Raw genomic sequence first — 27,777 nt, 5'->3', positions numbered from 1 at the left:
GGTGGCCTATTGTAGGGACTGATTCATTTTTCTATGTTAATAGTTATATAACTACTAATATGGACTCAAAGAAACGTGGCCCAATTTGCCTTTTTAGTCATTCTACTTGAACTTTATGCTCTAACTATACCGAATACTTCTCAAGGTCCAATTCAAATACTTCCGTTGACAAGCCTTTTCCAATACTCTTTTTTCAAAATTTCCCTATTCTGCAACAGAATGCTCTTGCTTCCTCTGCTGTAGTACCAGCATGTTTTACACACTTTTTTTTTTTCAGACGAAGTTTCGCTCTTGTCACCCAGGCTGGTGTGCAACTGCGCAATCTCCGCCTCCCGGGTTCAAGCGATTCTTCTGCCTCAGCCTCCTGAGTAGCTAGGATTACAGGCGCGTGCCACCAAACCTGGCTAACTTTTGTATTTTTAGTAAAGACAAGGTTTTGCCATGTTGGCCAGGCTGGTCTTGAACTCCTGACCTCGGGTGATTTGCCCCCTTTGGCCCCCCAAAATGCTGGGATTACAGGCAAGAGCCACTGCGCCCGGCCACATATATACTTTCTTTTCTTTCTTTTTTTTTTTTTTTTTGAGACAGAGTTTCGCTCTTGTTGCCCAGGCTGGAGTGCAGTGGCACGATCTCAGCTCACTGAAACCTCTGCCTCCCGGGTTCAAGCAATTCTCCTGCCTCAGCCTCCCGAGTATCTGGTACCACAGGCACGCGCCACCACGCCCAGCTAATTTTACTGAATTTTTAGTAGAAACGGGGTTTCACCATGTTGGCCAGGATGGCACATATATTCTTAATTATAGCAATTGCTCACTTGTGCTGATATTTGCCTTACATGTTCGCTTTCTTTTCTAGACTACCAGAGCAAATGGCTTTTTATTTCTAGGTTCAAACTGTCACATAGGAAATGTTTGTTAAAACTAATGTTTTATAAAATTTAAAGCTTATTTTACATTGTCTCATTTGATCTCTCAAGAATTCTGTGAGCTTGGCAATGTAGATTGCTGTATATGCATTAGGCTGATGAATAAACAGGCTTAGAGATAGTCACTTGCCCGAGGTTAGGTAGCTGTTAAGTGTTGGGATTGAATCCCAGGTCTTCTCACCACCACTTTCTACTAAAAATCACTGAAGGTTGTCAACCGACAGACAGGATTACTCTGTGTGTTGATAACAAAAGGGTGATCAATAATATTTGAAAAGGAAACTGTGTAAAAGTCTTTCCCTTACCTTAAAAACTACGCCACACTGGAGCATTCCTTCATTCCCCCAATTTAATTCTATCTGGCGAGAAACAATAATGGGCTAAACCATTATTGTATTTTAAGTCAAATTGCCAAAACTTCACAGGCTACTAAAAGTTAACCCTTATTGAATGAATTAAGAACCTTAGAAGTTCTGCTGTTAAAAAAAGCACGGTGACTGTCAGGATTTTTCAGGTGTGCGGGGGTGTGTGTGTTTTAAGACTTCAGTTCTTTCCTATGATGGACTCCTTTGAATTTGTCTCTATTATTATAGGCTTATAGGTCCCGGGTAACTACTAATCGTTATCCAAAAGGGAAAGCACCCTGTTAGAAATTAAGTAAGAAAAATGGTTTATATTCCCGGTCTGCCATTTCGATTCTAAGCTTTATCTTTATTTAGCTCACAGTTAAAGGGGGCATAGAGCCACACCCACCTCACAAACGCCGCGAGGATTGGGACACCAGAAAAGTAAAAGCGACTTGCAAACCTTTAGCTCTCTAAGTCCATAAAAAAGACTATCATATGCTCACATTTCTAATCTTTGCTAATATAATGTAATCTTTATTTTGAAAATAATGTGCCTCCATTCCTAGTAAAGCGAAAGTCACGGCGCTGCGACCCTCCCTTCAGCGCCCCCAGAACTCTCACGCGATACTCGGCTTTCACGCTTTAGTCTAGGGCTGCACGGCAGGCGGAAGAGAAGCGCCTGTGGTGACGCACTTATTCCGCGCGATGACGTCACTGCAAGGCGCCGGTGGACACGTTGGCTGCGTTTTCGGCGGGATTCCCGCGGACAAAAATGGCTATGGCTAGCGATTTCTACCTGCGCTACTACGTAGGGCACAAGGGCAAGTTTGGGCACGAGTTTCTGGAGTTCGAATTTCGGCCGGACGGTGAGAAGAGGTCTACGGCACACGGTGCTGGGAAAGGGGAGCGAGACCGAGAGATCGGGTGGTGTGGAGGGTACAGGCGGCGGAGGCCACTGCTTCCCTCGAAGGAAATAGGAGCTTAAGAATAGAGGAGGCCTAAGTTGGTTTTATAAATGAAAGAGAATTAATTGCAATAAATTAAAGCTAATCCTGTCACAAACTGAAAAGTTGAACCTACAGTAATCAGAATTCTGTAACAGTGTACTAGAAGGGACTCTGTAGATTGTCGCCCTGATTGAAAATGCTAGCACTTTTTTGAAAACACCCCCACCAGCGGGTGGTCCAGTGGATGAATAAAATCTTGTGGTGACCAGTACCTTTTCTTCATTCAGGCTGTGTGTTTTCTTTGAAAGGGAGGAGCCCGACGTGTTAACAAATGAGAATAATAATATGTTTTAGGTGTTTACGTGTAATTGTTCATGGGACGCATGAAGAGTACCAAAAAAGAGGGGAGAGGTAAAGTTCCACAGGAGGGAGTCAGGAAAATCTTCCTAGAGGACGGCACTCTTGAGATGACTCTCGAAATGAGAGACTTGGCGTTTGAGAGAAAAAAACTGACTTCCAGAGCAGTATGAGCAGAGGATAGAGGTGAAACTGTTTCCCAAGTAGTGTGCAACAATTTGTTTTCCGACAGCGCTATCCTTAGAGAATGTTACATTGATCTTGCCTACCTGCAACAAGAAAGTTCATTTGGATATATATTTTTTGGGTTTTTTTGAATGCACGTTTTGTGCTGGACAACAATCAAATACAAAATTCGAAGGTACACTAATGAGTAAGACAAATTTAACTGAAGGAGATTTGTCTTGGTGGGAGACACATTTAACTATAAAGCAGTATGCATATTAAGTCCTATAAGCAGGCTTTGGACAATGTTCTGTGAGAGCAAGAATAAAAAATTAGAGAAGGAACGTATATTAGGAAAGGAGAAGAGTATCAAGCATTTGAGGCAGAACTCACGTTAACTACAGTCCTGCAATTATCATTATTATTATTATTTTGAAACAAGGTCTCACTCTGTCACCCAGATCTGAGTGCAGTGGCACGATCTCAGCTCACTGCAACCTCCGTCTCCCTAGTGCAAGTGATCCCTCACCTCAGCCTGCCGAGGTGCTGGGAATACGGGCCCGCGCCACCTCGCCCAGCTAATTTTTAAATTTTATTTTGTTTATTTATTTATATTTTTGTAGAGATGGGTTTCCCCATGTTGCCCAGGTTGGCCTCAAACTCCTGAGGTCAAGCGATCCACCCGCGTCAGCCGCCCACAGTCCTGGGATTACAAGCATGAGCCACCGGGCCAGCCCTGCAATTATTTAGAAACCTTAATCACTGTATTTAACCTTACTCTCCCCATGAATTCAGCTAAATTTACCTGAATTCATCTATTCTTTATGTAGTAGTATTTTCAGTTCCTCTGCCTGTGAACACCATCAAGCTTGTCCCTATCACTTTTAGCAGGTCACATGAATTAAGTACCTGAATATTATCAGGGAAGTTTTATGCTAGAACAGTGGTTTTAATCAATGTATCTGCCACTGCACTGTTCCACATACTTCCATTGGTAATATTGAGCCTCCCGAGGACTGGCGTTTCTTTTCTTTCTTTTTTTGTTTTTTGAGATGGAGTCTTACTGTGTCGTCCAGGCTGCAGTGCAGTGGTGAGATCTCGGCTCACTGCAACCTCCGCCTCCTGGATTGAAGCCATTCTCCTGCCTCAGCCTCCCGAGTAGCTGGGATTGCAGGCATGTGCCACCACGCCCGGCTAATTTTTCGTATTTTTAGTAGAGACGGGGTTTCTGCATGTTGGCCAGGCTGGTCTCGAACTGCTGATCTCAGGTGATCCATCTCAGTCTCCCAAATTGCTGGAATTACAGGCGTGAGCCACTGTGTCTGGCGCCAAGCCATCAAAGACGCATTTCTACCATTTTAGAGTACCTGCTGCACATTATAGCTGTGTCTGGGCAAATGACTAGCCATAAGGGGAAGCATACATCAGATAATACAAAAATCATAATGGATTAAAATTAAATATAAACTAGCTAACAAACTCATCAACTTTGATCCAGAAACGTCGTTTGTATGCTTCTTAGTCATAATTCTAAAATGTCTGCATTATAATTGTATGCATATATTTGAAGGAAAAAAATTTTTTAAAGAGAAGATTTTGGTGTAGTGGGGAAAGCCTGAGTATTGAAAGAAAGTAGATCTAGATCTGAATCTTGTGTGACCCTGGTTAAGTTACTTAACTTTGTTTTCTCACCTATGAATAGGTGAGAGAATAAAACCTGAGTTTTAGGATTGTTTTACAGATTAGATTAAATGCTCTGGGTGAGGCACTTACCACCAATACGGACATATAACAAACTTGAAAGGAATGTTAGTGCCTTTTGCAGATTCTATTTCTAGTTCATGACCCAGCTTAAAAAAATAGGCCTTTAAAATGACCCAATATATATTGTAGGCATGAGCTATTTAAATATTTGGCTAGCTTCAACTTCAGCAAACGTAACCAGCAAACATTTATTGTCTACAGGTCTGGCAATGATTTTACACAAAGAGGGAGGAAATATTAATAAAAGTAGTAGTATAAAATGTTCTTTACCTTCAAAATTGTATATGATGTTGTTAATTTTTTTAGCAGTTTTTGCTATTATAAATTGATTTTTTTCCACTTCCCACAGGAAAGCTTAGATATGCCAACAACAGCAATTACAAAAATGATGTCATGATCAGAAAAGAGGTAAGTTCTATTTGAATGTCTTTTTTTTTTTTTTTTGCATTTAGCCCATTTTCTTCAAGTCTGTGTTGAATTTAAGAAAGTACATCTGAGGCTATATTGTAAAGAAGAAGGCAATTTATAGATTGAAACAGTTTCCGTTTAAACTAGATACAATGTTTGCATCCATAAGAATGAGAAAGTTCAGAGAACTAACCTCGATGTGAACTACACTTGCATTTATTGATTTATTGATTTAGAGACAGGGTCTCGCTCTGTTACCCAAGCTGGAGTGCAGTGGCTTGATCTCAGCTCACTGCAACCTCTGCCTCCCAGGCTCAAGCGATTCTCCTGCTTCAGTATACTTGCATTTATTACAGTTCACCTTATAGATCTTGTGATGACACAAGTTAACCACTTGTGGGTATTTGGATCTCAGTGTTGCAAAGGCAGAATACAGTGTTTCAAAGATGGGTAATGATGAGAAGAGGGAAAAAATGTATATTAAAGTAAAGGGCAAGAGATGAAGAAAAGCAATATAACAAAGATAAGTGATTCTGTCTCCTCTACTTTTGGAATCAATTAAATTTTTCTATATTCCTCTATTTGAATATTCAGGGTTTGTAACTCATTTCTTTCTGAGTTGAGGGGTGACATAGGTGGGCATTATCACATTTTATTATGATTAATTTTTAGGCTTATGTGCACAAGAGTGTAATGGAAGAACTGAAGAGAATTATTGATGACAGTGAAATTACAAAAGAAGATGATGCTTTGTGGCCTCCCCCTGATAGGGTTGGCCGACAGGTTTGTATTTAGTGATTAAGTGTATAAATATTAAAAATTGATAATACTATTTTGTTTCCCCTTATTTATTTGGAATGAGTCTAAGTTAACTCTTTGGCTTTCTATTTAATAGGCACCTGGTAAATTCTCTTTAATTTTATCTCTTAGTTCCGTTTTTCTGTGCTACCTCCTAGTAGTGAAGGAGTCAGTGCATAGCTCTAAATTTAGACATCTTTCTCTGTAGTCACCCCAGCTAACGTTAGGATGTTTTCACAGTGCAGTGTTATGAATAATTTCTGTTGTGTGTTAATCACTTTTATTAAGAATATGACTATGTAAAATTTACTTTTGCGAAATCATAACTTAAAATTCTTATTTGCATCTCTATACCCCAGAGAGAGACTTGATTGGTGGTTTCTTTGTTAAAACTGATGATTGCATTTCCCTCTCATATTCCTTCAGAATAAATGATGTTTCTCAGGCTTCTGAAGAACTCTGAAGGCCTAATTTCACTCTAAAAAGAAAGTTTGGTTTCTGAATTGGGTCTTTTCAACTCTTGGAGAAATGAGATACAACCCCTGGAAGGAAGAAACATTTAATTTCACTTTTGTATATCCCTGAGGATTGTGCTTTATATCACCTTCTTTGAATAGAAGAAAATGTGGAGAAATCTAACACATGCTGACACTCTGTAGGAGTAACTTAAGTCTTCTGTTTAAAGAAGCATTATTTAGAAAAGCAAAGGTAATAGTTAACAGTATTTATTTTAAGCATCGTATCACTTTTAAAAAGTAAATTTAGGCCTCAGTTTGTTTTATGCAGATACACATATGTACTAAAAAGCAAACCACAGCAGCTAACCTTTTATATCATTTAGACTCAGGGAGAGCCTAGTATTTTATCTGTTCACTTAAGGATGTGTTCATGGGTTTTGGTTAGTGGGGAGGAGTAGGCATGCTTCAGAAATTGCCTTTTGTATCAAGTCAAAGGTTTTATGGCTGTTAGAGCATCTTAGCTAATTCTCCATTCCGTGTGTGTCATAAACTGCATAATTAGGCCTCTGGTAAATAAATAGCTAGGATTGTCTTCAGTAGTGTCTGTTAACTTGAAAATTCGTTACAGATATAGCTTTTTAATTATTGGTTTTAGGCCTGCAGATAAACAATATAGGGAAAAATCTATACAGTAATTACAGCACACTAGGAACATCTACATTAAATGGTTGTGTTTTTTTTTACTAGTTCTTAATTTTAGTTATTTTGTGGAGTATTAGTTTTGAAGTCTTACCATCTTGGGATCAAATATAAGTACCATCATTATTAGTGGTTATAAATATCAACAAGTGTTTTCCTCTGCTTTATGAGTTTTGGATTACACATTTGTAAAATAGGTTAATAAGGTTATTTTCAAGATTACAGAGAGTATAAAGTCCCTAGCACTAGGGCCTGACATACAGTAGGTGCTAAAGTGGTGGTGGTTATTAATATTATACATTTTATTTGTAGAATCTTCCAGAAAGAAAAAAATGTGTATTTATCATATTAAAAATGGTCTTATACTCCTATCATTTTTACAACATGTGCTTCAAAGTGATGTCTTTAGTTTTTACTGACATTGTAAGAAATATTTCTTTGTCATTTTGTTTCATAGTGTCTTCTTTATGTCTCTGGAAAGCAATTCTTTGTTGGTCCTAAACTTGAGGGTAGTGCTCGTGAGCAGTTTTTATTTTAAGGATATAGTTTATATCTAAGAAACCATGTTTCTTTCCCCCCGCCCCCCACTCCCTCTGTTGGCTGCTAGAAAACTTGCAACTAAAATTGGGATCCGCTTGTAGCAAGAATACAGATACCTCTGGGATAGATTTTTATATTAACTACATTTTTCTGCTCTATTTTTTAGGAGCTTGAAATTGTAATTGGAGATGAGCACATATCTTTTACCACATCAAAAATAGGTTCTCTTATTGATGTAAATCAGTCAAAGTAAGTATGTTAAAGCATTTTGGCTAAGTTGTCATTATCACAGAGGCTCATTTTAGAACTATAGTCAGTTTGTTAGCCAAGATAATTTCAGTGGCATCCTATCAGTTGATTATGCAGATGTAATTCTGATTTTTATGTCATTAAAGGCTTATCTTGTCTCTCAGTAGAAGTTAGCAGAGTATTTCATTGATTGTCCAAAAACTTTTAATCCAAGAGCTATATATAATAATGCCCAAGTTGTATTAGCTATTTTGTATAAAAATGTGGATATAGTATCAGAAAATCCAAAGGAAAGAAATCCTTATTGGATTATATCAGCCTCATTAGGCCTATATCATCTCACTTTCCTCCTTGGGCTCAATACTTGGGAAAAAGATGGAAAAAATCCATTATGGCCTAAGTATCCTTTAGCTATCGATGTCTTCCCAAGATCTGTCTCTCCTCTGCCCCGGGTTTTGTAGCACATCCCATTTTCTTGGTCTGATCCTAGCCACTTATTTTTATTTGTGCCCATTCCCCTCAAAGTGTCCCCATAGTGCTCTTACTTTTTTCTGTCACCCTGAATTGTAATAACCTATTTGTCTGCTTTGCTGGTTTGAATGTAAGCTCCTTGAGAACCTTGCTGTATCCACAGAGTTAGCACAGTGCCCTGCACATAATAGATGCTTTCAATAAATATTTGTTAGAAGAAAGGAGAAAGGAAGGAATGCATAATAACTATTGGATGCAAAAGTCTGTGTTCACAAAGACCATCCAAATGCTTTTAAACTATCAAATTTCTTTTCCTACATTTGATAAGGATGTGGCATTGATACCCTACTGGGATTGTAAATTGGTAGTGGTTTTTGGAAAGCAATTTGGTAATATGCTTTCCAAAATATCCAAAAGTGTTGACATTTTTCATTCACCTTTGGCCTAGTAATTTCATTTCTGAGCATCTCTTCTATGGAACTATTCCTAAATATTGGAAAGCTTTATTATGCATGAAGATGCTCATTGAAGTATTATTTATAAAAGGAAATTAACCCCAGTGTCTAACAAGGAGAGAATTATTAAATTAATTAAAAATTACTAGAGAATTATTTTTTTTTAATGCTGTGGGGAAAGTAATGTAAAAAAGGGCACAGGGAATAATTTTAGCTATTAAAAAATAGAGAAACATCAAAATGTTTATAGTTCTTCTGTGAAATGGTAGCATTACAGTATTTTTTTTCTGCTTTATTAGACATTTTTATGATGTGATTATTACATTCATAAGGAGATGAACTCTTTAAATACTAAAATGAATACTGATGAAGAAACTATTTTTTTCTTATAGAAAAGATATTAATTGTATGTTCATTTTAGTTGTCAGCAAAATCCTTCCTTTCTCCTAAATTTTGTTAACTTAATTGTTATGAGATTTTGATTTGTTTTGTTTTAGGAATTTAAAGAATTGTTTTATCCTAGGAAGAAAAAGTAACTTTTACCTTTTTAAATTTTAGGGATCCGGAAGGCCTTCGAGTATTTTACTATTTGGTACAAGACTTGAAATGTTTAGTTTTCAGTCTTATTGGATTACACTTCAAGATTAAACCAATTTAAATTGTATGTTTTCAGGCTGTTTGTATATTTAATTAAGGGATGGGAGGGGTTATTTGTCATTTACAGTATTGGGGTTTTTATGAATGTGAAGCAAACAAAAAAAATTTGTATGTAAACTGAAAATAAGAAAATACATTAGCAAAAGCTTAATGCTTATCCTTACTTGAGTCCGCATGGGTTGGACAGTCCCCACACACATTAAGTTCCGTAAATAAAAGCCACCTTTTGTTAAAAATTTGCTCTAATAAAACGTACCAAATCCTGGTTGCAGAGTAGTTTTTTGTTTTTTCCAGGAGGCTGTGTCTCTAATTTACTTTAGAGATAATAAGAAATTGTTCCGGTAGATATATCCTGTGACAGAAGATACTTTAGGTGGAAATATGTAGCCAGATTCCCATCCATGAAAGGCAAGTGTAGATCTTCCCTTATTTCCTTCATACATGATTGGATTTAATTTTGGGGGGCTTACACAAGGTCTAGTTTTTTTTACAGTTACCACAAACCCCTCATTTAAATATTTTCGGTTATAAGCAGTGAGGTCCTAAAGTGTTACAAGAGTAAAGTCTACCCCATGTCAGGCATATCTTTGATTATGTCCTTGTTCCTTATTTCACAATGTATTTGGTGTGTAGGGTAGGGGGGAGAACTAAATGAGTTTTCAGCTTTATAGCTTGTTAAACATTTAGACAAACATATATGTATATATGAGTGTACATAGATATTTTTAACTCCTATTGACCACGGGTCTCACTTAAGTTTCCCAGTTCGTTTCAACCTCTTTCTGATAGATTTCCTCTTTCATTACTTTTAGAAAACATGTCCCTTGTTTCCTTTTATTCTTCCATCTGAACCCCCACTCTTAAAAAGTTGTAGTGTTCCAGTAGTTATAATCCACTTGCCCTAGGAACAAGTTAGCACTGAATTTTGGGTGGAATAATTAGTTTCTGAAGGCTTGCTAGGACTCCTGAGCAGTTAGGCTCTAGAGTCGGGCTGTCCAATAACTTTTTTGCAATAATGGAAACGTTCTATGTGCAGTCTAATAGGGTAGCAACTGGCCAAATGAGGCCTACTGATTACTTGAGGTGTGCCTCGTATAACTGAATTTATGGTGCTATTTAAACAATTTTTTTCTAACATGAAAAGGATAAAACATACAAAACTCTTGAGAACGATAAAGTGAACACCTATATGCCAACCTAGATTCTATACTTAACATCTTTTTTACTGTAATATCTCTATTATAATAAATCTTGGTTTTTCACTTAACTGGTGTAATTGGTGCCAGTAAACTACGTTTTTTTGTAGTGCTATTTAATTTTGATTAAATTTAGATAGCCACATGTGTCTAGTGGCTACCCTTTGGGCAGTATAGCTCTAGATCATGGCTTGGTAACCTGTTTGCCATGGAGCACTAGATGGTCCTTCACTCCTCAGAATTCATGCCCATTGTCTTCAGGTTTGCCATGGAAAGTCAAATGATTTCCACTTCATTATGCAAGTACACTATCATCTTCAGGTCTTTTGTATGTAAAATGTTTCTGTTTCAGTTGTAGACCTTGATGATTGTGCAGTACAAAATCGTATTATAATTTTCTTGCATTTAGATGTCGACCTCAAGCAGAAACAGGAACAATCGCCTTTTGAACTTCTAGTGGGCCCACAGTTTTTGGTTGTTTCTCAAAATAACCATTCTGTAGCTCCTGTTGAATAAGACGATCCGTTAAAAACTGAACAAGGTTGAGGAGAAATAGTGCTTACGTTGAAAAATCTTTTAAGTCTGTCCCCATTCTCTAACTTCCTTATGTTTTGGTTATTTAGCTCTGTCCCCACTATCTACTAGAATTTCTCGTATTTAAACCGAGATGGGAGACTAGGTCATTAGGAAAATATTATCGTCTACCATTTTCTTGTACTTTGATCTGTCTTTTATTTGATTGTAAGCTGCCGATGGACAGTGATCATTAGAAACTGAATTTTGTATAGTACTAGTTTTATATGAAACTAGATTTTTATTGCACTCAGGTTATGTTCCTTTTACCTCCTTCCTTAATAAAGAGACCACTTGAAATAATCAAACTTTTTCCAAGTACTGTTTCTGCACCTCATCCCACCTCTTCCCCATTCATGAGATAGTGCAGAACCCTAGCACAGTCTTTTCCATACAGTAGGTGTTTTTAAGTTTGTTGAATTTGTTGTTTTCTTGCTCTGTCCTTAGATTATTTGCCTTTAGATTATTTATCTTTGGTATTTCATTGGTATCAGGCTGAGTCTATTTGTATGGGTATTTTTAATGTAAATATAAATGTAACTGAGATGATTTATATATTCTGTTGTTAGACTACTTTGTTTTGATTTGAAATGTGTGAACCTGTGAGCATGGACTGTGCTGTAAGTTTAACCACTGACCCCTTTAATTAATAACTGGATTCCTAGCATGAATGGATAATGAAGTAGAATAGAAAATTTAAAAAATTTAATAAAGATAAACAGCAAAGAAAATGAAGGATTTGAGGGTGAGTTCAGAATCTGCCTTGGCTGACTTCCATATGATGAACAGTAAAGTTGGAAAACTACCACTCAAAATCTCTGGCATCTACCTTGTCCTAATTTGAACTGTGTGATGTGGTGGAGAGAATACTAATTTAAGAATCAGAAGTCTTAATTACAGATCAGCTTAACTATTTTCCCTTAAATCGCCATTGGGAATCCTTTTGTTGCCATTATGTCATCATAGTTAACTTAGTTCCTGAGGTGGCCCTCTTGTTTGGTTTCTCAGAAATAAGAGGAAGGATGGTTACTGTTTGATGGATTACTAGAGATTCAGTTGGGACGATGTATTTTAAACTTAGAGCATTTGAATATATTTTACTGTAAAGACAAGAAGGACAAAAAGGGTGATTAGGGAAACAGAAAATCTCAAGCTAGAGAGTTTTTTTTGTTTTTTTTTTTTGGGGACGGAGTCTCGCTCTGTCACCCAGGCTGGAGTGCAGTGGCACGATCTCGGCTCACTGCAAGCTCTGCCTCCGGGGTTCATGCCATTTCCCTGCCTCAGCCTCCGGAGTAGCTGAGACTACAGGCGCCCGCCACCACGCCTGGCTAATTTTTGGTATTTTTTTAGTAGAGACGGAGTTTCACTGTGTTAGCCAAGATGGTCTCTATTTCCTGACCTTGTGATCTGCCTGCTTCGGCCTCTTTTTATCTTTTTCTTTACTATAAGAGCCAGGAAATTCAGTGTCATGCAGTGGGAGAAAAGTTAGGCATTAGAACAAATAAAAAAGGAGATGGGAACTTGTCTGGGTGAGGTTAGTCCTCCCAGTGAAGTGATTCAGACCATCTTCCCTGCATGCTAGGGGTTTTTCCAGACATCCTTCATTTTAGTCTGGGGCAGGAAGGACAGTGTGCTGCTGTGAAATGATAAACCATTGAGGTTTGACAGTGTGACCCGAAGGTTTGAAGGTGTGACTAGAAGCTGTGCTAAGCTTCTAGCTAACAGTATGGTCAGAAAGGAGTGAGTAAAATATGTGGTTTCCTAAATTAAAAGGGCTTTTGCAGGAAAGGAGCCAGAAAATAAGCAAATTAATACTTCATATATTCATATTTGTGTGTTATGTGCATGTTTTGCACAAAAGTGAATTTGGAAGACAAAGTACCAGAACATTCAAAACTCTTCATATTTCTCTTCTGTTTTATTAACTGGTTGTGATAAAGTTTAATACTTCCAACTGTGTGCCTCTTTAATTAAAAGGCCAGGTAGGGAGTTTCAATCTCATTTGAAGTTACTGTTATCTTCCGGTGCTGATTGTGTTTTCCTTTAAAGGAGAAAGTTGCCTTTTCCAGCAATTCAGAGCTTGGTAATAAAGAGAAAACAGGAGTAGCTAGAAAATTTGGCTTTCCCATCGTCAGTTTCATTCTGCCTCTTTTCAAAACTATGAAGAAATCTAGATTTTATAGTCAGTTCCTTTTAACTTGATCCACTTTGTTCATCAGGTGCACTTGTAGGCATCATGCCTCTTACATGTGCTGCAGTTTCAATAATGAATAAGACAGACTTGTGGACTTTATATTGTGATAGAGGAGACAATATGTAAAAAGTATAAAAAATTGTGCTCTGCACTTGTCTAGTTTCCATCCTGAGCACTATTCACCTTCTCCCCAGCTATATGGATGTAAATCAAAACAGAAACATGCCTCAACATAAACAGTATCTATCTGAATGGGGCAGTAAGATATGCAGCCACCGAATGGTTTCACTAGAGTGATGGTGGCACTGGCACTCCAAGCTTCATGGCAGGATAGAGAACCTGGCTCAGTATAATATGTCAGGATTTCTGCACTGCAGTCCTGTTGTTTCCCCTATTAGAACCTTAGGGGGAGAAAAACAAACAAGAAAACAGTTACTTATTTTGAAGTGTAAGAAATCCTGTCTGTAGTGCTAACATTTAATTAGTCCTAGCCTATGAAGCATGTGATACTTCTATTGAACCTATGAGAAAAGTGAGCCTTGAGGATTTTGTTGACTTGTTCATATTTTTATAGATAAGAACGATTTGAATCTTGGACTTCAAGTAACAATTTTTAACATTTTATGAGAGCCCACCATATATATTCCAGGTTGTAGTTAGGCACTTTGAGGTGGGTCTTATCTCATTTAACCCTCATAGCAACCTTGGATGGCAAAAAATATCACTGTTTTATTATGGTGAATACAAGACTTAGAGAAATGAAGTAACTTGCCTGAAGTCACACATGGGAGCTAGGGGCTAGCATTTCAAGCCAGATTTGCCTGGTTCCAGGATTCATGCTTTGTGGCAAGAGCCTTGTTGGAAGCCTGGGTCCTTCTGAATTCACGATCCATTGTGCTCTGTCTTCAGTCAGGCCTGATTTTAAACAGGAATGAAGAATTAGCAATAATGTTTCCTTATGCAAGCCAATGGACTTCTTCACTTTAGTTTCCTCATTTGTAAAATGGGGACAATAATAAATACTTGTCAATGTTGGGAGGTTTTAATATGGTTATATGCACAAGAGGTACTCCAATACGTGACAGTATCTCTGTCACCTTTTCAACATCTGCTATTACTACACCCCAGCCCTTGCCCCCGTCACCCACTTCCTATCTTCTCTCACAGAACTAACTTCCTTTATTTGTTATTTTGGCATTGAGATAAAGGGATACGGACCATCTTTACTCTGATTTGGGATTGAGAAAGCCAGTCCAGGATGGAGGGAAAGAAGAAAATGCCCAGCAGCAAGTATTCCTGAAGCGTCCAAACTCCACGCATGAAATTTTGCCTACATTATTGAGTAAAATTAGCCTCTGGGAGATGTTTCATCTGATGGCCTGCACATGATGATGTGGCCTACTTCGGGGACTACATGTCCCTGTATCAGCAATTTCACCTGCTGTTCTGTGCCTCTGTATCCCACACTTCTTATTAACCACTATCACCTGATTTGAACAATTTAAATTGGTTTCCTAGAACTGTAATCAGAAGATTGAAAAAGACTGAATCCAATAAAAGTGGAAGTCAATGAGATCGAGTACATTCTGGCAGGGTCTGCCTCATGGTAGAGTAACAAAAATGAATTTTTTCAAGTCTTCAATATAGGTGAAAATGTGATGCCTTGCTGGAAGGTTTTAGGGACAGATTTATGAAGTGAGATTTCGTGGGCAAAACTCAAGTAGAGAAATAATTTGCCAGTATCTTTTTCTTAAAAAATCAAATGTGAACATTTTCACACACAACTGATGGAACATCAGTGGGAACATCTCTTCTGGAGGGCATTTGGTGATATATATTAGAGTTCTTTAAATACATATACCCTTTGACATATAATTTTATGCTTAAAAAGTTTCCCTAAAAAAATACTCAAAAGTACAGAGCAAATATATTTTACAATAGCAAAAAATTGAAAACAATTTAAGTATCCAACAGTAGGGGATTGCCTAAATAAATGGTGGTTTATCCCTGTGAGTAATATTTTTAAAATAACATTTCAGATGAATTTCTTTGAAATAATGGAATACATATTATTAGAAAATAATAAATCAAAAATACTGTGTAAGGAGTAATACCAACCTTGATAGTAAACACAACATACAGAGAAAAAAACTGGAAGAATATATGCCACAATTTTATAGTGGAATTACGGATCTTTAAAAAAATTTTTTAAATGTAATTTAGAAAATACATTTACCTGAAATAAACATAGATAGAAAAAGGAACTTTTAAAAAATAATGACATATAGGAGAACGTTTCTATTAGAGACACTAGTATTTAAACTAAGAGCTAAGTAGTTTAATCATTACACTTCTTTTATATGTCTATATTTTTATACGTAGACATTTTAGTAATCTCTTTTACCAGCAGTTTCTCTAAAGTATGTTAGTTTTTTGTTAATTATATTAGTTTTATTTTCTCCAAAGATGTGTACAAAATTTTGTCTTTTCATCCCTCAAATATTGATTTTGAACATTATTTTGCAAAGAGTACTAAGTGGTTGGTTAGTTGAGTTAGAGGAATATACAGCTTTTGACCATCTTTCCTTTCCCGTCAGTACCAGCTTTCATCATACAATTTCCTCTGACCACTTTGGTCAAGAGGTGGGGCAGAAAATTTTGAGTTACAGTATCATTTGAAGACAATTTATTTCTGCCTTTCATGTTATAGCCCCTAAGGGATCCAGGACCGGAAAGGCCAGCTTCTCCCTCATTTTGAAATCAGTGTTCTCCACCTGCACCACTGCATAGCACAGATACAGGTAATATCCGCTTTTATCTTCTCAGATCTTTCTACCAGATTATCCTTAGTCTTTCTAATTCTAGAAATATGGCATTTAGTTACAAATGACTTAGCATTATAACAGAAATGATAGGAAAGCATTCGCTACTGATTGTATTAGAGCTGCGCTACTCTGAAGGAAATTGTAGTTCAGTATTAACAAAAAGTTATTTTCTCTTTCTCAATATGCTGTGATTTTTGCTTTGTGTTATCAAAATAAAGAATAGAGATTTCAGGGGTTAATTACTTTTTACTTAAGTCTAATGATTTACATATTTTATCCATCTTGAATGACTCTATAATAGAAAATACTTCTTTTTCTTAGGAAATTTGGGAAAATGTGACTAGGTTAGAAAATTTTGTAAATTAAAATTAGAAAAGAATATGGTTACATGTGCAATTTGTTTTTTCATATTTCTCATTTCTTGGATATCATCTTTTTATATTGGCTAACATAAGAAGTAAATTTTAGGTATTTACTATTTAATTATTCTTTTCTGTATTGATATTCATTAATAAATTGAATCTTTTATGGACATTAATGACTGCCTGTTGACAACTTTTATTTTCACATAGGCTTCTCTGGCAATATACCAGAAGATTATTTCTAAAGTTTTAATGTACATGGAATCATTTGAGATTTAAAATACATTTATCTGGGCTCCAACCGAAGTGATTTTTATTTAGTACATCTTGCAAAAGGCACTGAGTCTGGAATGTTAACCAATTTGCAATATTAACCCTCAAATAATTCTTTTGTAGAAGGTATATGCGATACATTTTGGAAAGCACTCTGATAGAGTCAAGTATAGTTGGAAAGAATGCAAGAACTTTGTTATATTTACATGTATATTAGAATACATGTAAGTTTTTAAAAGCCAAGTTATTTTTATTTTTCCAGAATTTAGACTTTTTGTTTGTTGAACTCATAAAGTGTTTCAGTGATTCATGGTGGTATCAATTTTCCCTAACATTTGTATATGTATGTTGAATATTTTGAGCAAAATTGGCTGGGTGAATAGAACAATAATCTATTGGTAGATTTTTTTCTCATCATTTCTATATTTTCTCATTATCATGGCTGTGATCGCTAGAAGTATAAATGACTTTAACAAAAATATTGAAAGATTCTTCATTTCTTCTATAAATGAGGCTCATTCTAAACGCTTTAGGCAATTAGTTAATAAACACACACCAACAGACACACAGACAGACACACATACATCTCTCAGCATCAAATCCTGGTGTGTTCTTATTGGCTGACATTTTAATTTTTCTTTCAACAGAAACCATCCTATTGCAGGATTTGAATGCAAAACTTATCTTCTTACTCTAAAGATGAATGATCAGGGAGAGATTTATTCAACCCTGAGATTTTTGCAGTCTCCTTCAGAGTCTCAGAATAGATTAAGGCCTGATGATACTCAAAGGCCTGGGAAAACTGATGACAAAGGTATGCGTTTTAAGCATCTACATTCACCTGTTTCTTATGGATTGTCAAACTTTTGACATTTGAAAAAAGATTCCTATCTGTACTTCTGGTTCTTGGCTGGTAATAAGAAACTATAATGGGATAGAGTAGTAGAAGTATTTTTGTTTTAAGTTGTGAGAATGGAGAAATGAGTGAATTCTTTTAAATTTGAGAAACTAGTAGAATGTTTTTATTTAAATGTGGTTAAGAAGAATTTGTGAGGCCTTGATAATAAAGGACAGACTAGATCTGAAGAAAACATGACATTTCCTAGAGAAATAAAAGTATGAGAGGAAGTATAAGAAATGAAAAATCAATGTTAAAAACAACATTTTTATGCAGATACAAGATATTTTATGTGCCTTAAGTATTTACCAAATCTTAATGGCAATGATGCAGTAACAATGTTTGAATCAAAAGGGGCATTCTAATTTTTCTATGCTCTCTCTCTCTCTCCTTTCAAATGTGGTCATTGTTCAGCTATGCATTGAGAATAACTTTTGCTGCTTTAATATAGAGATAATCAGAGATACAACTTTCAGACACTGAGGATCTCAAAAGCTAAAGGATAAATGTAGCATTGTTTAGAGAAAAATAGAATTGATGAAAAAAGAAAGAAAAGTTGATTTCTAGAAACTCCCTCAAATATGGACCCATCCACATTTGCAGCTTCAGAATATCCACTATTGACTACTAATTTCTTAGCTTTATTGACTGCTTTTTCCTTTCTCTTCATGATTAGTTGTGATCACAGGAAGGAGCACACATGTTAGCTTAGATTTTGCTACATGTTTTGTGTCTACTGCTGTTGGTGCTTTTATGTGGGATGGACTTTTTAAATCCTATAGAACTATTCCTGTGTGTGGGATTTCTACAATGCATGCATGTAATTTCCAGATTACAAATTTAAATATACTTGTGTGATACATTTTTGTCAACGTTTTAGAGAAGATTGTCTCTTTCTTTCAAATGGTTTCTCAGGTCAAGGTTAGTAGTGAGCCGAGCTCTTCCCCTGGTGATTATTTTCCTTATTTTTGTATTTAAAGAATTTTCAGTGCGCTGGCGTCTCATTGCAGTGACTCTTGGGATCCTATGTTTACTTCTTCTGATGATAATCACAGTGTTGGTGACAAAGAGTGAGTAATAAAATACAGCTTTCTTGTCCGAGTAGCAGCAGTAACCACTGATTGTGCAGATATTAACCATGCTCCATCCATTGTTCCCCGTCTGTAATCAGAGAATGTCCCAGGTGGCTCTGGCCTTTGTTGGTAATTTTTTTCTGGGCATATCACAGTGTCATTTTTAATTTAGTTAACCTTGACTCTGAATCTGTGATGAGCTGTCTCACTGTGTATAATACATGGTAATATTCCTTCTCATAGAGGATTTAGTAATACACGTATTCTGCCATTTGCGTTTGATTATTGTGAATCTGAGAGAAACACTCTTTGAGAGACAACTGTTCAAAAGAAATTATGGCTTTCTCTTGACGTTTCTCAAAGTATGTAATGACAAAATGGTTTAGTAAAAGAAAGAATCTACACATGCTGTTATATAATATTAAATTCAAGCTTTATCTTTTGTTTGAATTCCTTCATATCTTCAAAAAAATCACTGATATTTTATATTCAGATAAAATTACATATCTGGATCTTACTGTCTTTTCTGCTGCAGATAGTCTATCTGCCCCAATAATAATTGTGCTATCACTTCATGTTTCTTAGTTCAGATTTTCATATGCAGAAGATATGTGGTTAAATGTTGGCAAACTGACTTTTACTTTACTGCTTATTTGTAAACAATGAGTTATTAAAAATGAACTAAACTGAGAAGTAAGGTGTCACCTTCATAATTTTATTCAGATATTTTATTTATCCTACACTTAAGTTGCTAATGGTGAGAAATTTATGTTTCCCTTTTTATGGTCAGTTAGTTGAGGTGATACTTTCTAAATGTCAAATTCCTAATCAAAGTAATGACTAATTAAAGTAATGATTAATGGTTGTCAGAGTGAAATTTTTTCTTTTGTCTTAAATTTCAATATTTAATTATTATGAGTACTTAATTTGTATCATATCTATGCTATTAATTTTAGTCTTTCAGTGTATTCAAGAAAAACATCAACAGCAGGCAATTCTAAGAAACTGTAGTGAAAAGTACATCATGCAAAATGACAACTACTTAAAAGAGCAGCTTTTGACAAATAAGACTTTAAAATATGACGTTCTCAAAAATGACAGCTTTCAGCAGAAAAAGGAACTGGATTCGCACCTTATACAAAAGAACAGATGTCATAGAGAAAATGAGATCGTTTTTAAAGTTTTGCAAAATACAGGTACGAAGGAAATCTTGAATGAAAGATTGCATGATTTTGCATTATTTCTTCCCCTCCATAATCCTTGAAGCCTAATAAACAGGCTTATGATATGTATTAGCGACCTCTGAGGTCTACTGGGCAACTTTTAATCTGTGCCTCTTAGATGTAGTGTGGGTATCTTGGAGGTTTTGCTTGTTTCAAATATGGGATTGGGACCCCAGGATCCATGTTTGGATTAGTAAAAGCCTACAGTTCCCAAAATTCATTGGCACATCTTACATTATTAATGCTCCCAAAAGGTGAACTAGTATGTAAACTCCCCTGAAAAATCTGATCATTTTGGTCCTGTGAGCAAATTAAAGACTTCCACTTTTTGCTGACATAGAATATGGAGGTTTTCAGTAAAAATATATTTGTGCTAAAATGGGCACAAGGGCTTTTATTTGGATGCTGTTATAAAGATAATTGTGTGTGTCATGCACATATGTGTGTTTCCATTCTGCCTTGATTTCACATATTTGGTCTATTTGTGACCAGTATGTACTCCCTGCAGCACATCTGCAAGATTTGCCATAGTGTTAATGTTTGTGCAACTCTGTGCGATGATACCATTGAAAGCACTGAAGATATAAAAATATTAAATCTCATACAGTAAACTCTATTATCTTGCATAATGATGGAATTAATTGACCTGGTTAATCAACAACTACTAAATATTTGTTTAGGATTTAGAGTTTACCAAGAATTTTTATATATTTAATCTCATTTAGGTATGGTAATTAGTAGAAATTTACCATCTCTATTTTTAAAGGCTGAGTAGTATTTTAAAAGTTTAATACAGTATAAAATATAGGAGGAAAAGAAAAAGTTTTAAAAAATTTATTTAGAAAACATTCTAGAATCTTTTTTAAAAACTTAATTCAATTTTATTATTTTTAGACAATTTTATTGAGGTATTATTGATATACAAAAATGCATATTTTTAGTGTTTTCAATTTGACGAATTTGGACAGAAATGAAACCATCACCACGATCAGAGTAATAGATATATCCATCATCTCCAAAAGCTTCCTCATGTCCTTTCATTTATTTATGTACTTGCGGTAACAACACAACATGAGATCTACCCTCTTAATAAGTTTTTAAGTGTACGATACAGTATCGTTAACTATTGGCACTACGCTGTACAGCAGATCTCTAGAACCTAGTTATCTTGCATGACTGAAACTTTATACCATTGAACTTCCCTCCAACCCTGGGCAACCACCATTCTATGCTTCTGTGAGTTTGACTGTTTTAGATCCCTCATATAATTGGAATAATAAAGTATTTGTTCTTCTGTGACTGGCTTATTTCACTTAGCATTATGTCTTCAAAGTTCATCCATGTTGTCATATATAGCAGGATTTACTTCTTTTAGAAGCTGAATAATATTGCGTTTTGTGTATATAACACATTTTCTTTAACCATTCGTCCATCAGTGGACATTTACGTTGTTTCCATAGCTTGGCTATTGTGAATAATGCTGAATTGGACACGGGAGTGAAGGTGTCTCTTGTATTCCAGAATCTTGAAGAACCTTGTATTATAATTATTGATTGCTATTGGGATTTTATTTAGTTATGGTGGGCTGATAAACATATTGCTCTGGTTAACAGAATACCAGATGACAAGAAGTTTGATGATTCACCTTATATATTGTAGGCAAATTCTCTGAAGACCACTGGTCCTGTTGTGGAGTAAGCTGTTATTATTTTACCATGCGGAAGAAAGACTGGAAGGGATGTAAACAGACTTGTCAACATTGTAGAGCATCCCTTTTGAAGATAGATGACAAAGATGAACTGGTATTTTACATTCACTTTTATTCTCTTGGACTCTGTTTCTCAATGTTGGACCTAAGATATTGAAGACAGGTTGGAGTCCAGAATGAGAGACTTCAACTGTTCTTTGTGTGTGTCTGTCGTGTGAGCAAAAATGATATAGTTAAGGGGCTCCCAGGAAACAATGCCTGCTAATGGTCATATAATTTTACTACTTACTAAATATTCAATATGTTATCTATTATGATGACCATTATTATTGAGGATGCTGTTTGGGTCTTTGCAAATCATCTCCCTGTCAGTGGTTATACTGCAGACTGCTTAGAAAGGGAGATGGATGACCTCTAGTATTTATTTAAGCTCTCTGAGCCTATCTTCAAAACGGAGATAATAATGAGGAACATAAAAGTGATAACAACTTTACAAATTAGCCTCAATAGTGATTTTCATTGCATTCATAGGTAACATTCACTTAACATTCTTTTTTTTGAGATCTTTTTCTTTTTTTTAACATTCTTATATATTATCTCAAGATGTGTATCTTTAAAACAGAATTGTAAAAAGAGAAAATATAGTGATATAGCGTAACAATACGGAATAATAGTGATAACAATATTGAATATAACAATATTGAATTTTAAAACAATTATGTTTAAAATTTTTAAAAAGTGTTACCAATAAAAGTTATCCAAATACTCAAAATATGTTTTTATAGAGATATGTTTGCAAAGATTAGCCTGAAACTTTTATTTATTGTTTAGGAAAACAACACAAAATGTATATGCAAATCTAATGAATGTTTAAAAAATCATAGCCTAAAAGAATTCATGATATCAAGTTATGAAATAATTTCATATGATACAGTAAAACAGTTACATTTAAACCTATATTTTAAAATATATTTAGTCACTTAATCAGACATTATTTAATATGTCACTTTGATATATTACATTTTAGACATAGTAAATACTTCCAAATACTTCACCCATTCCAACTATGGAACTACAGCAAGGCTTCCTCTTATGGGGCTTAAGATTTTACTGTGCCCCTGTCATACACACACCTTTTTATTTTAATAGATTTGTTTTGAGGATTCCTTTTTTCACTTAAGATTAAGTGATGATCAATTTTCTACATCCTAAATATTCTTCTGGAGCGTGATTTTGGATAGTTTCATAAAGCATTCTAAAATATTTAACAACTTTCCTATTGGTAGATATTTGGATATTAAACTTTTCCATGTTTTAAATAGTGATACTGACAGCCATTTTTTAACATAAATGAATACTATATTAATACAAGGGGAAAATTACTTTGGGAAATGGAAAGGCAGGGATCTAGGGAAGAGAGGTTTTTCTAGGGAAAAGGGATGAAGGATGATGTGGAGAGTAGCAGAGTACTGGCCATAGAAACAGTCGGCCCCTTGACCTGTCCTTGTTCTCACTCATCGAACAGATGGGAATTTAGTCACCTAATATGTTTTGTTTCTATTATAGGCCTTCATTCAATCTCAGATTTATGAAAATAATTACTGGATTGGATTGTCATATGATGAAAGGGAAAGTAAGTGGAAATGGATTGACAATGGCACATCTCCTGGAATGTAAGTGTCTGGAATGCATTCAAACTGTAACATTGGTGTGGGGGGGGAGGGTGAAATGATTGTGTCTAAAGAGAATCTTTTCTCATTTCACACAGTTTAACTCATTTTTAAGCAGAGTCTTTAGTAACAATTAGAACAATGGGTAAGAGTGTTTTAGGAGGTATAGGTAGAAAAGGAAGAGAAGAGCCATAAAGAGTTAATAATAATTTTTAAAGTATCATGCTAAACACATGCTCAGAAATATGTATTATGAGGTACATAAAATGAAACAAAATCATAAAGGAAGGTGGGTGGTATGAAGTGATTGGACCATCCTAAGTCAGCCATAATGATCCCTCCCACAACCACAAATGAGTATCCTGAGTATCCAAAAAATTTATTTCGAGTTACCTTATGTAATTAGTTTATACATACATAGCATATAAAACATACGTATTTTATGTATACATACACACACACACACACACACACCTTCACTATAGACCTTCTATTTTGAAGTACATTATTAGTAAACTCTTGGGTTTACATTTAGTTCTGGTTAAACTATTCATTGACTTTTAAAAAATCTTAATTATTGTAATTTTAAGTGTGGGTTCTGCAAGTATTGTAGTTCTGGGCTGCAAACCTGCAAAAGATGTCATGCAGAGGGAATTACCTTGATGTAATCATATCCTTCAAGTACACTGCCAGGCAAACTATTCCAGAGGTCACAGAACAGAAAGGCTCACAGGCCAAATTAAGATGATCAAATCACCGTTGGTTAAACCAATGTAAAACCCATAGCACAGTGCAAAGGGAAAGAGATAGGATAAGTTGTTGCACTTGGGATAAGGTGCAGGGTGAAGGGATCACCTGAATCTTGGGTTATGCAGTCTTCATATGACCTGACTCTCTCTGCTGCATAATCCTCCCCGATGATGATATGGGGCCATCTTGTGGTGTGAGTAAAGGGTCCCAACAAACACAAAGTTTTTGTGGCCAGCACATGCATGTTTTTCTACAGGGAAGATTCTCTCTTACAGGAATGTGTAAGCCTGGCCACAGCTGTAAGTTTCCAGTCAACCCGATGAGCAGCTGTGGATTTAATTTGTGTTTCTTGGGCAGAGGCCAGAATGGGTATCACCAATGGGTGGTGAATTTAAGACCTCATGAATGTTGAGTGTGTATGAGCCTCATGTATATTTTGTGTATGTTTAGTGTCCATTTGGTCCCTTCTTTTTTTTGTCTATGTTCAGTGCTTACATACTTTACTTACCATATCTATATCTAACATCTCATATGTTACTAATTTTACCTGTTCACACCTAACACATCTTGTGAGTTCTACCTATGCCTCACAAGCTGCTTGGTTTCATTTATCTTCCTTACCCGTTTCTTTATTTTCCTGTAGCAGATTTGAACTTTCTTAAGTAATACAGCAAATGCAAACATATGAGGGATGCTTTTTGATTTTGAGTTCTTAAGTGGGATTATCATTTCTCTTTTCTGCTTAGATTCAAGGTTCAAGACAATTTTAGGTGGTTTATACTGAATGTACCTCCCTTTGGGTTCTCAGTCCTATGTAGCTTATCTTCTACTTAGAATCTCCATCTTGAGTGGAATTCATTGCAGCCTACTACATCCATTAAGGGAAAAATGATCTTCAGTGCTTCACTTGCCCTTCTGCAGTCCCACCTTTACTTAATATTCAGCCTGAGTATGAATCTGCTTCTTATCAGTTTATGAAGTTAGTCAAGAAGGCTTAACATATTATTTATTCAGTATTTTAAATTGTTTTTAATAGGAAGGTAGTTCTGGCACTTAACCATTTTGCTAAAATAGAAGTCATGCTTTAGATATTTTTCAAAGAATTGTCATTAGCTAATAATAGCTATAGGGTGGGGGAGGAAAGGAGACAAAATACAATCGAACAATCTCATCTCTGACTATATTCCAATTCTTCCCTTTTCTTCTTACAATATGTATACATGTGCCCTGGTTATCTATGTTACAGATATTCAATTCCTCTCTCTCTCTCGCTCTTTTAAATTGTTTTACAGGCAGGATTTCACTTTGTCAGCAGGCTGGAGTGCAGTGGCATGATCTCACCTCACAGTAGCCCCGACCTCCCGGGCTCAAGTGATCCTCCTGCCTCAGTCTCCTGAGTAGCTGGGACTACAGGCGTGTGCCACCACACCCTGATAATCTGGTAATTTTTGTATTTTTTGGTAGAGATGGGATCTCACTATGTTGTCCAGGCTGGTCTTGAACTCCTGGGCTCCAGTGATCAGCCCGTTTCAGCCTTCCAAAGTGCTGGGGCTACAGGTATGTACCTGGCCACCTTCTTTTTTTTTAATCTTTCACTTTTATTGAAAAAATTAGCACAAGAAAACAACATATCATAATTTCATTGCAATACTGCAAGGTACTTTTGCCTTCTGACCAAAAATTGTCAGTGTGGAATAAAATGGGAGATTGTGGGTGTGATTAAGAGGTCATGATTTTAATGGACTAAGAGCAAAAGAAAATATTTTAGTGATGAAGTTATGATAAACATTTCCATATTCTAGACATTTAGGCAGCAGAATTTTTAAACATCATGATTTATGTAATTGTAAGCTTTGGAATTAAACAGTTGACTACATATGTTTTCTGTTCTGCAGTGATTCTACAATAATGCGTTTTTCTTCTGGGAGAGGAGAGTGTGCATTTTTGACCTCAACAAGAATGACAACTATTGATTGCATTCAAATGTACAATTGTATCTGTGAGAAGAGGACTGACTCTATTTTCTCTGATTCAGTGTGCGCCAAGAAGAAAAGGTGAAAAAGGAATGTTTTCTTTTTTTGTTTCCTATAATAATTTGTGATTATAAATCATTGCTTTTAACTGCAGGACTTAGTTAATTCTTCAAAAAATAAAGATGAACAGGAAAAAAAAATTATTTTGAACTAGGACTTTAAAGATCAGATGCCATCTTTCTTCCTGGAGAAGAGGAGATTTTCTGTTTTGAGAGTGGTTGTTCCTTCCTTTAATGTCCCTGAAGAATTATTCATTCTTTCTAATTCTCGGAACTACCTATACAACCAGTTAGAGAACTCTGATACTATATCCTGGGTCTTTTTCTTATCAATAGGATAAATCATTCCAGCATCTTCTGGTTTTGATAGCAGTTGTGAACTAGAATGTAGTTATTTTTTTCTTCCCATCTGGAAGTTATCTCATCTTTTAAAACATTTGTTTTGCTACAAAATATAACTTCAAACTTACTGAAAGTTGCAAGAATAGTACAAGGAACTTCTATATAACCTTTACTCACACTTACTAGTTGTTTATATTTTGCTCTGCTTTATATTTCTCTCTCTCTATCCTCCACTTAATAATAAATTGAGGACTTCATGTCCCTTTGTCTAAATATTTTCCAAGATCAAGGGCTTTGTTTTATATAATCACAGTGCAATTATCAAACTCAGGAAATTTAGCATTAGTACAGTACTATGATCTAATCTGTAATCCATGTTCAAATTTTGTCAGTTGTCCCAATAATGCAGTTTTTATGTATTTCTTAAAAATCCATGTTCAGGATAATGCAATGCATTTGATTGTAATGTCTCTTTAGTCTCCTTTAATCTGAAACAGTTCTTTAGGCTTTTTCTTGACCTTGACATTTTAAAAATTAATTTTATTGAGTTATACTTTTCATGCAATAAAATGCACTCACTTTAAGTCATGAGGAATATGGGTTTTAACATATGTATATATATACACACACACATATATATATCTTACACAGTATGAAATCAAGATATAGAATATTTTCATCATCTCTAAAAGTTCCTTTCTGCCCTTCGCCACCCACTTTGCCCCAGGCAACCAGTGATATGCTTTCTATCTGCAAATTAGTTTACCCTAGTCTAGAATTTAATGCATCATGTACTCTTCTGTATCTGGCTTATTTGTACTTAGCATGTTTTTGAATTTTATCTATGGTTTTGTGTATCAGCATTTGGTTCTTTTTCCTACTAGGTAGTATTCTATTGTACAGATATACCACAATTTATTTCTTCATTCACCTGTGGACATTTGATGTGTTTCCAGTTTTTGGCTACTGTGAATAAAGGTGCCGTGAACATTTGTGTGCGAGTATCTGTGTGAACATGTTTTAATTTCTTTTTAGTAAATACCTGGGAGTCTGATTGCTGGGGCCCTCTGGTAAGTGTATGTTTACTTTTATTTATTTACTTTTTTATAAATGGGGTTTCTCTATGTTGCCCAGGCTGGTCTCAAACTCCTGGCCTCAAGCAATACTCTATAGCCTTGGCCTCCCAAAGTGTTGTCATTACAGGCATAAGACATCGTACCTGGCCTACTTTTATAAAAAAACTTCTAAACTATTTTCCAATGTGGTTGCATCATTTTACTTTCTCAGTTGCAACGTATGAAGATTACATTTGCTCCTCATCATTTTCAACACTTGGTATTGTGTCTTCTTAATTGTAGCCATTATAGTAGCTGTCTAGTGGTATCTCATTGTCATTTTTAATTTGCATTTCCTTGAAG

At 35.6% G+C, this 27,777-nt stretch overlaps 1 protein-coding gene across 4 annotated transcripts; it reads left to right on the top strand.

Moving 5' to 3' along the window:
• The first annotated feature begins 1,967 nt into the window (after positions 1-1,967).
• MAGOHB (mago homolog B, exon junction complex subunit) lies at positions 1,968-27,360 on the top strand. 4 transcript variants are annotated; one of them, XM_054444332.2, is made up of 11 exons: positions 4,886-4,913; positions 5,586-5,696; positions 6,138-6,419; positions 7,575-7,657; positions 15,914-16,004; positions 17,311-17,477; positions 18,542-18,631; positions 19,591-19,830; positions 21,517-21,659; positions 23,132-23,238; positions 25,881-27,360. In XM_054444332.2, the coding sequence occupies exons 6-11, from the start codon at positions 17,363-17,365 to the stop codon at positions 26,041-26,043; spliced, it is 858 nt and encodes a 285-aa protein (XP_054300307.1). In that variant the 5' UTR covers positions 4,886-4,913; positions 5,586-5,696; positions 6,138-6,419; positions 7,575-7,657; positions 15,914-16,004; positions 17,311-17,362; the 3' UTR covers positions 26,044-27,360. The 4 variants fall into 4 exon arrangements, with proteins under 4 accessions (XP_054300309.1, XP_063528489.1, XP_054300308.1 ...); XM_054444334.1 differs by lacking the exons at positions 6,138-6,419; positions 15,914-16,004; positions 17,311-17,477; ... (3 more) ...; positions 23,132-23,238; positions 25,881-27,360 and adding exons at positions 1,968-2,138; positions 9,142-9,505 and having other exon boundaries at positions 4,855-4,913; XM_063672419.1 differs by lacking the exons at positions 6,138-6,419; positions 17,311-17,477; positions 18,542-18,631; ... (2 more) ...; positions 23,132-23,238; positions 25,881-27,360 and adding an exon at positions 1,985-2,162 and having other exon boundaries at positions 4,855-4,913.
• Positions 27,361-27,777: the final 417 nt, after the last annotated feature.

Source organism: Pongo pygmaeus, chromosome 10, assembly GCF_028885625.2.
Source record: "Pongo pygmaeus isolate AG05252 chromosome 10, NHGRI_mPonPyg2-v2.0_pri, whole genome shotgun sequence".
In the NCBI taxonomy this organism is placed as follows: Eukaryota; Metazoa; Chordata; class Mammalia; order Primates; family Hominidae; genus Pongo; species Pongo pygmaeus.
This window is presented reverse-complemented; position numbering and strand designations above follow the sequence as displayed.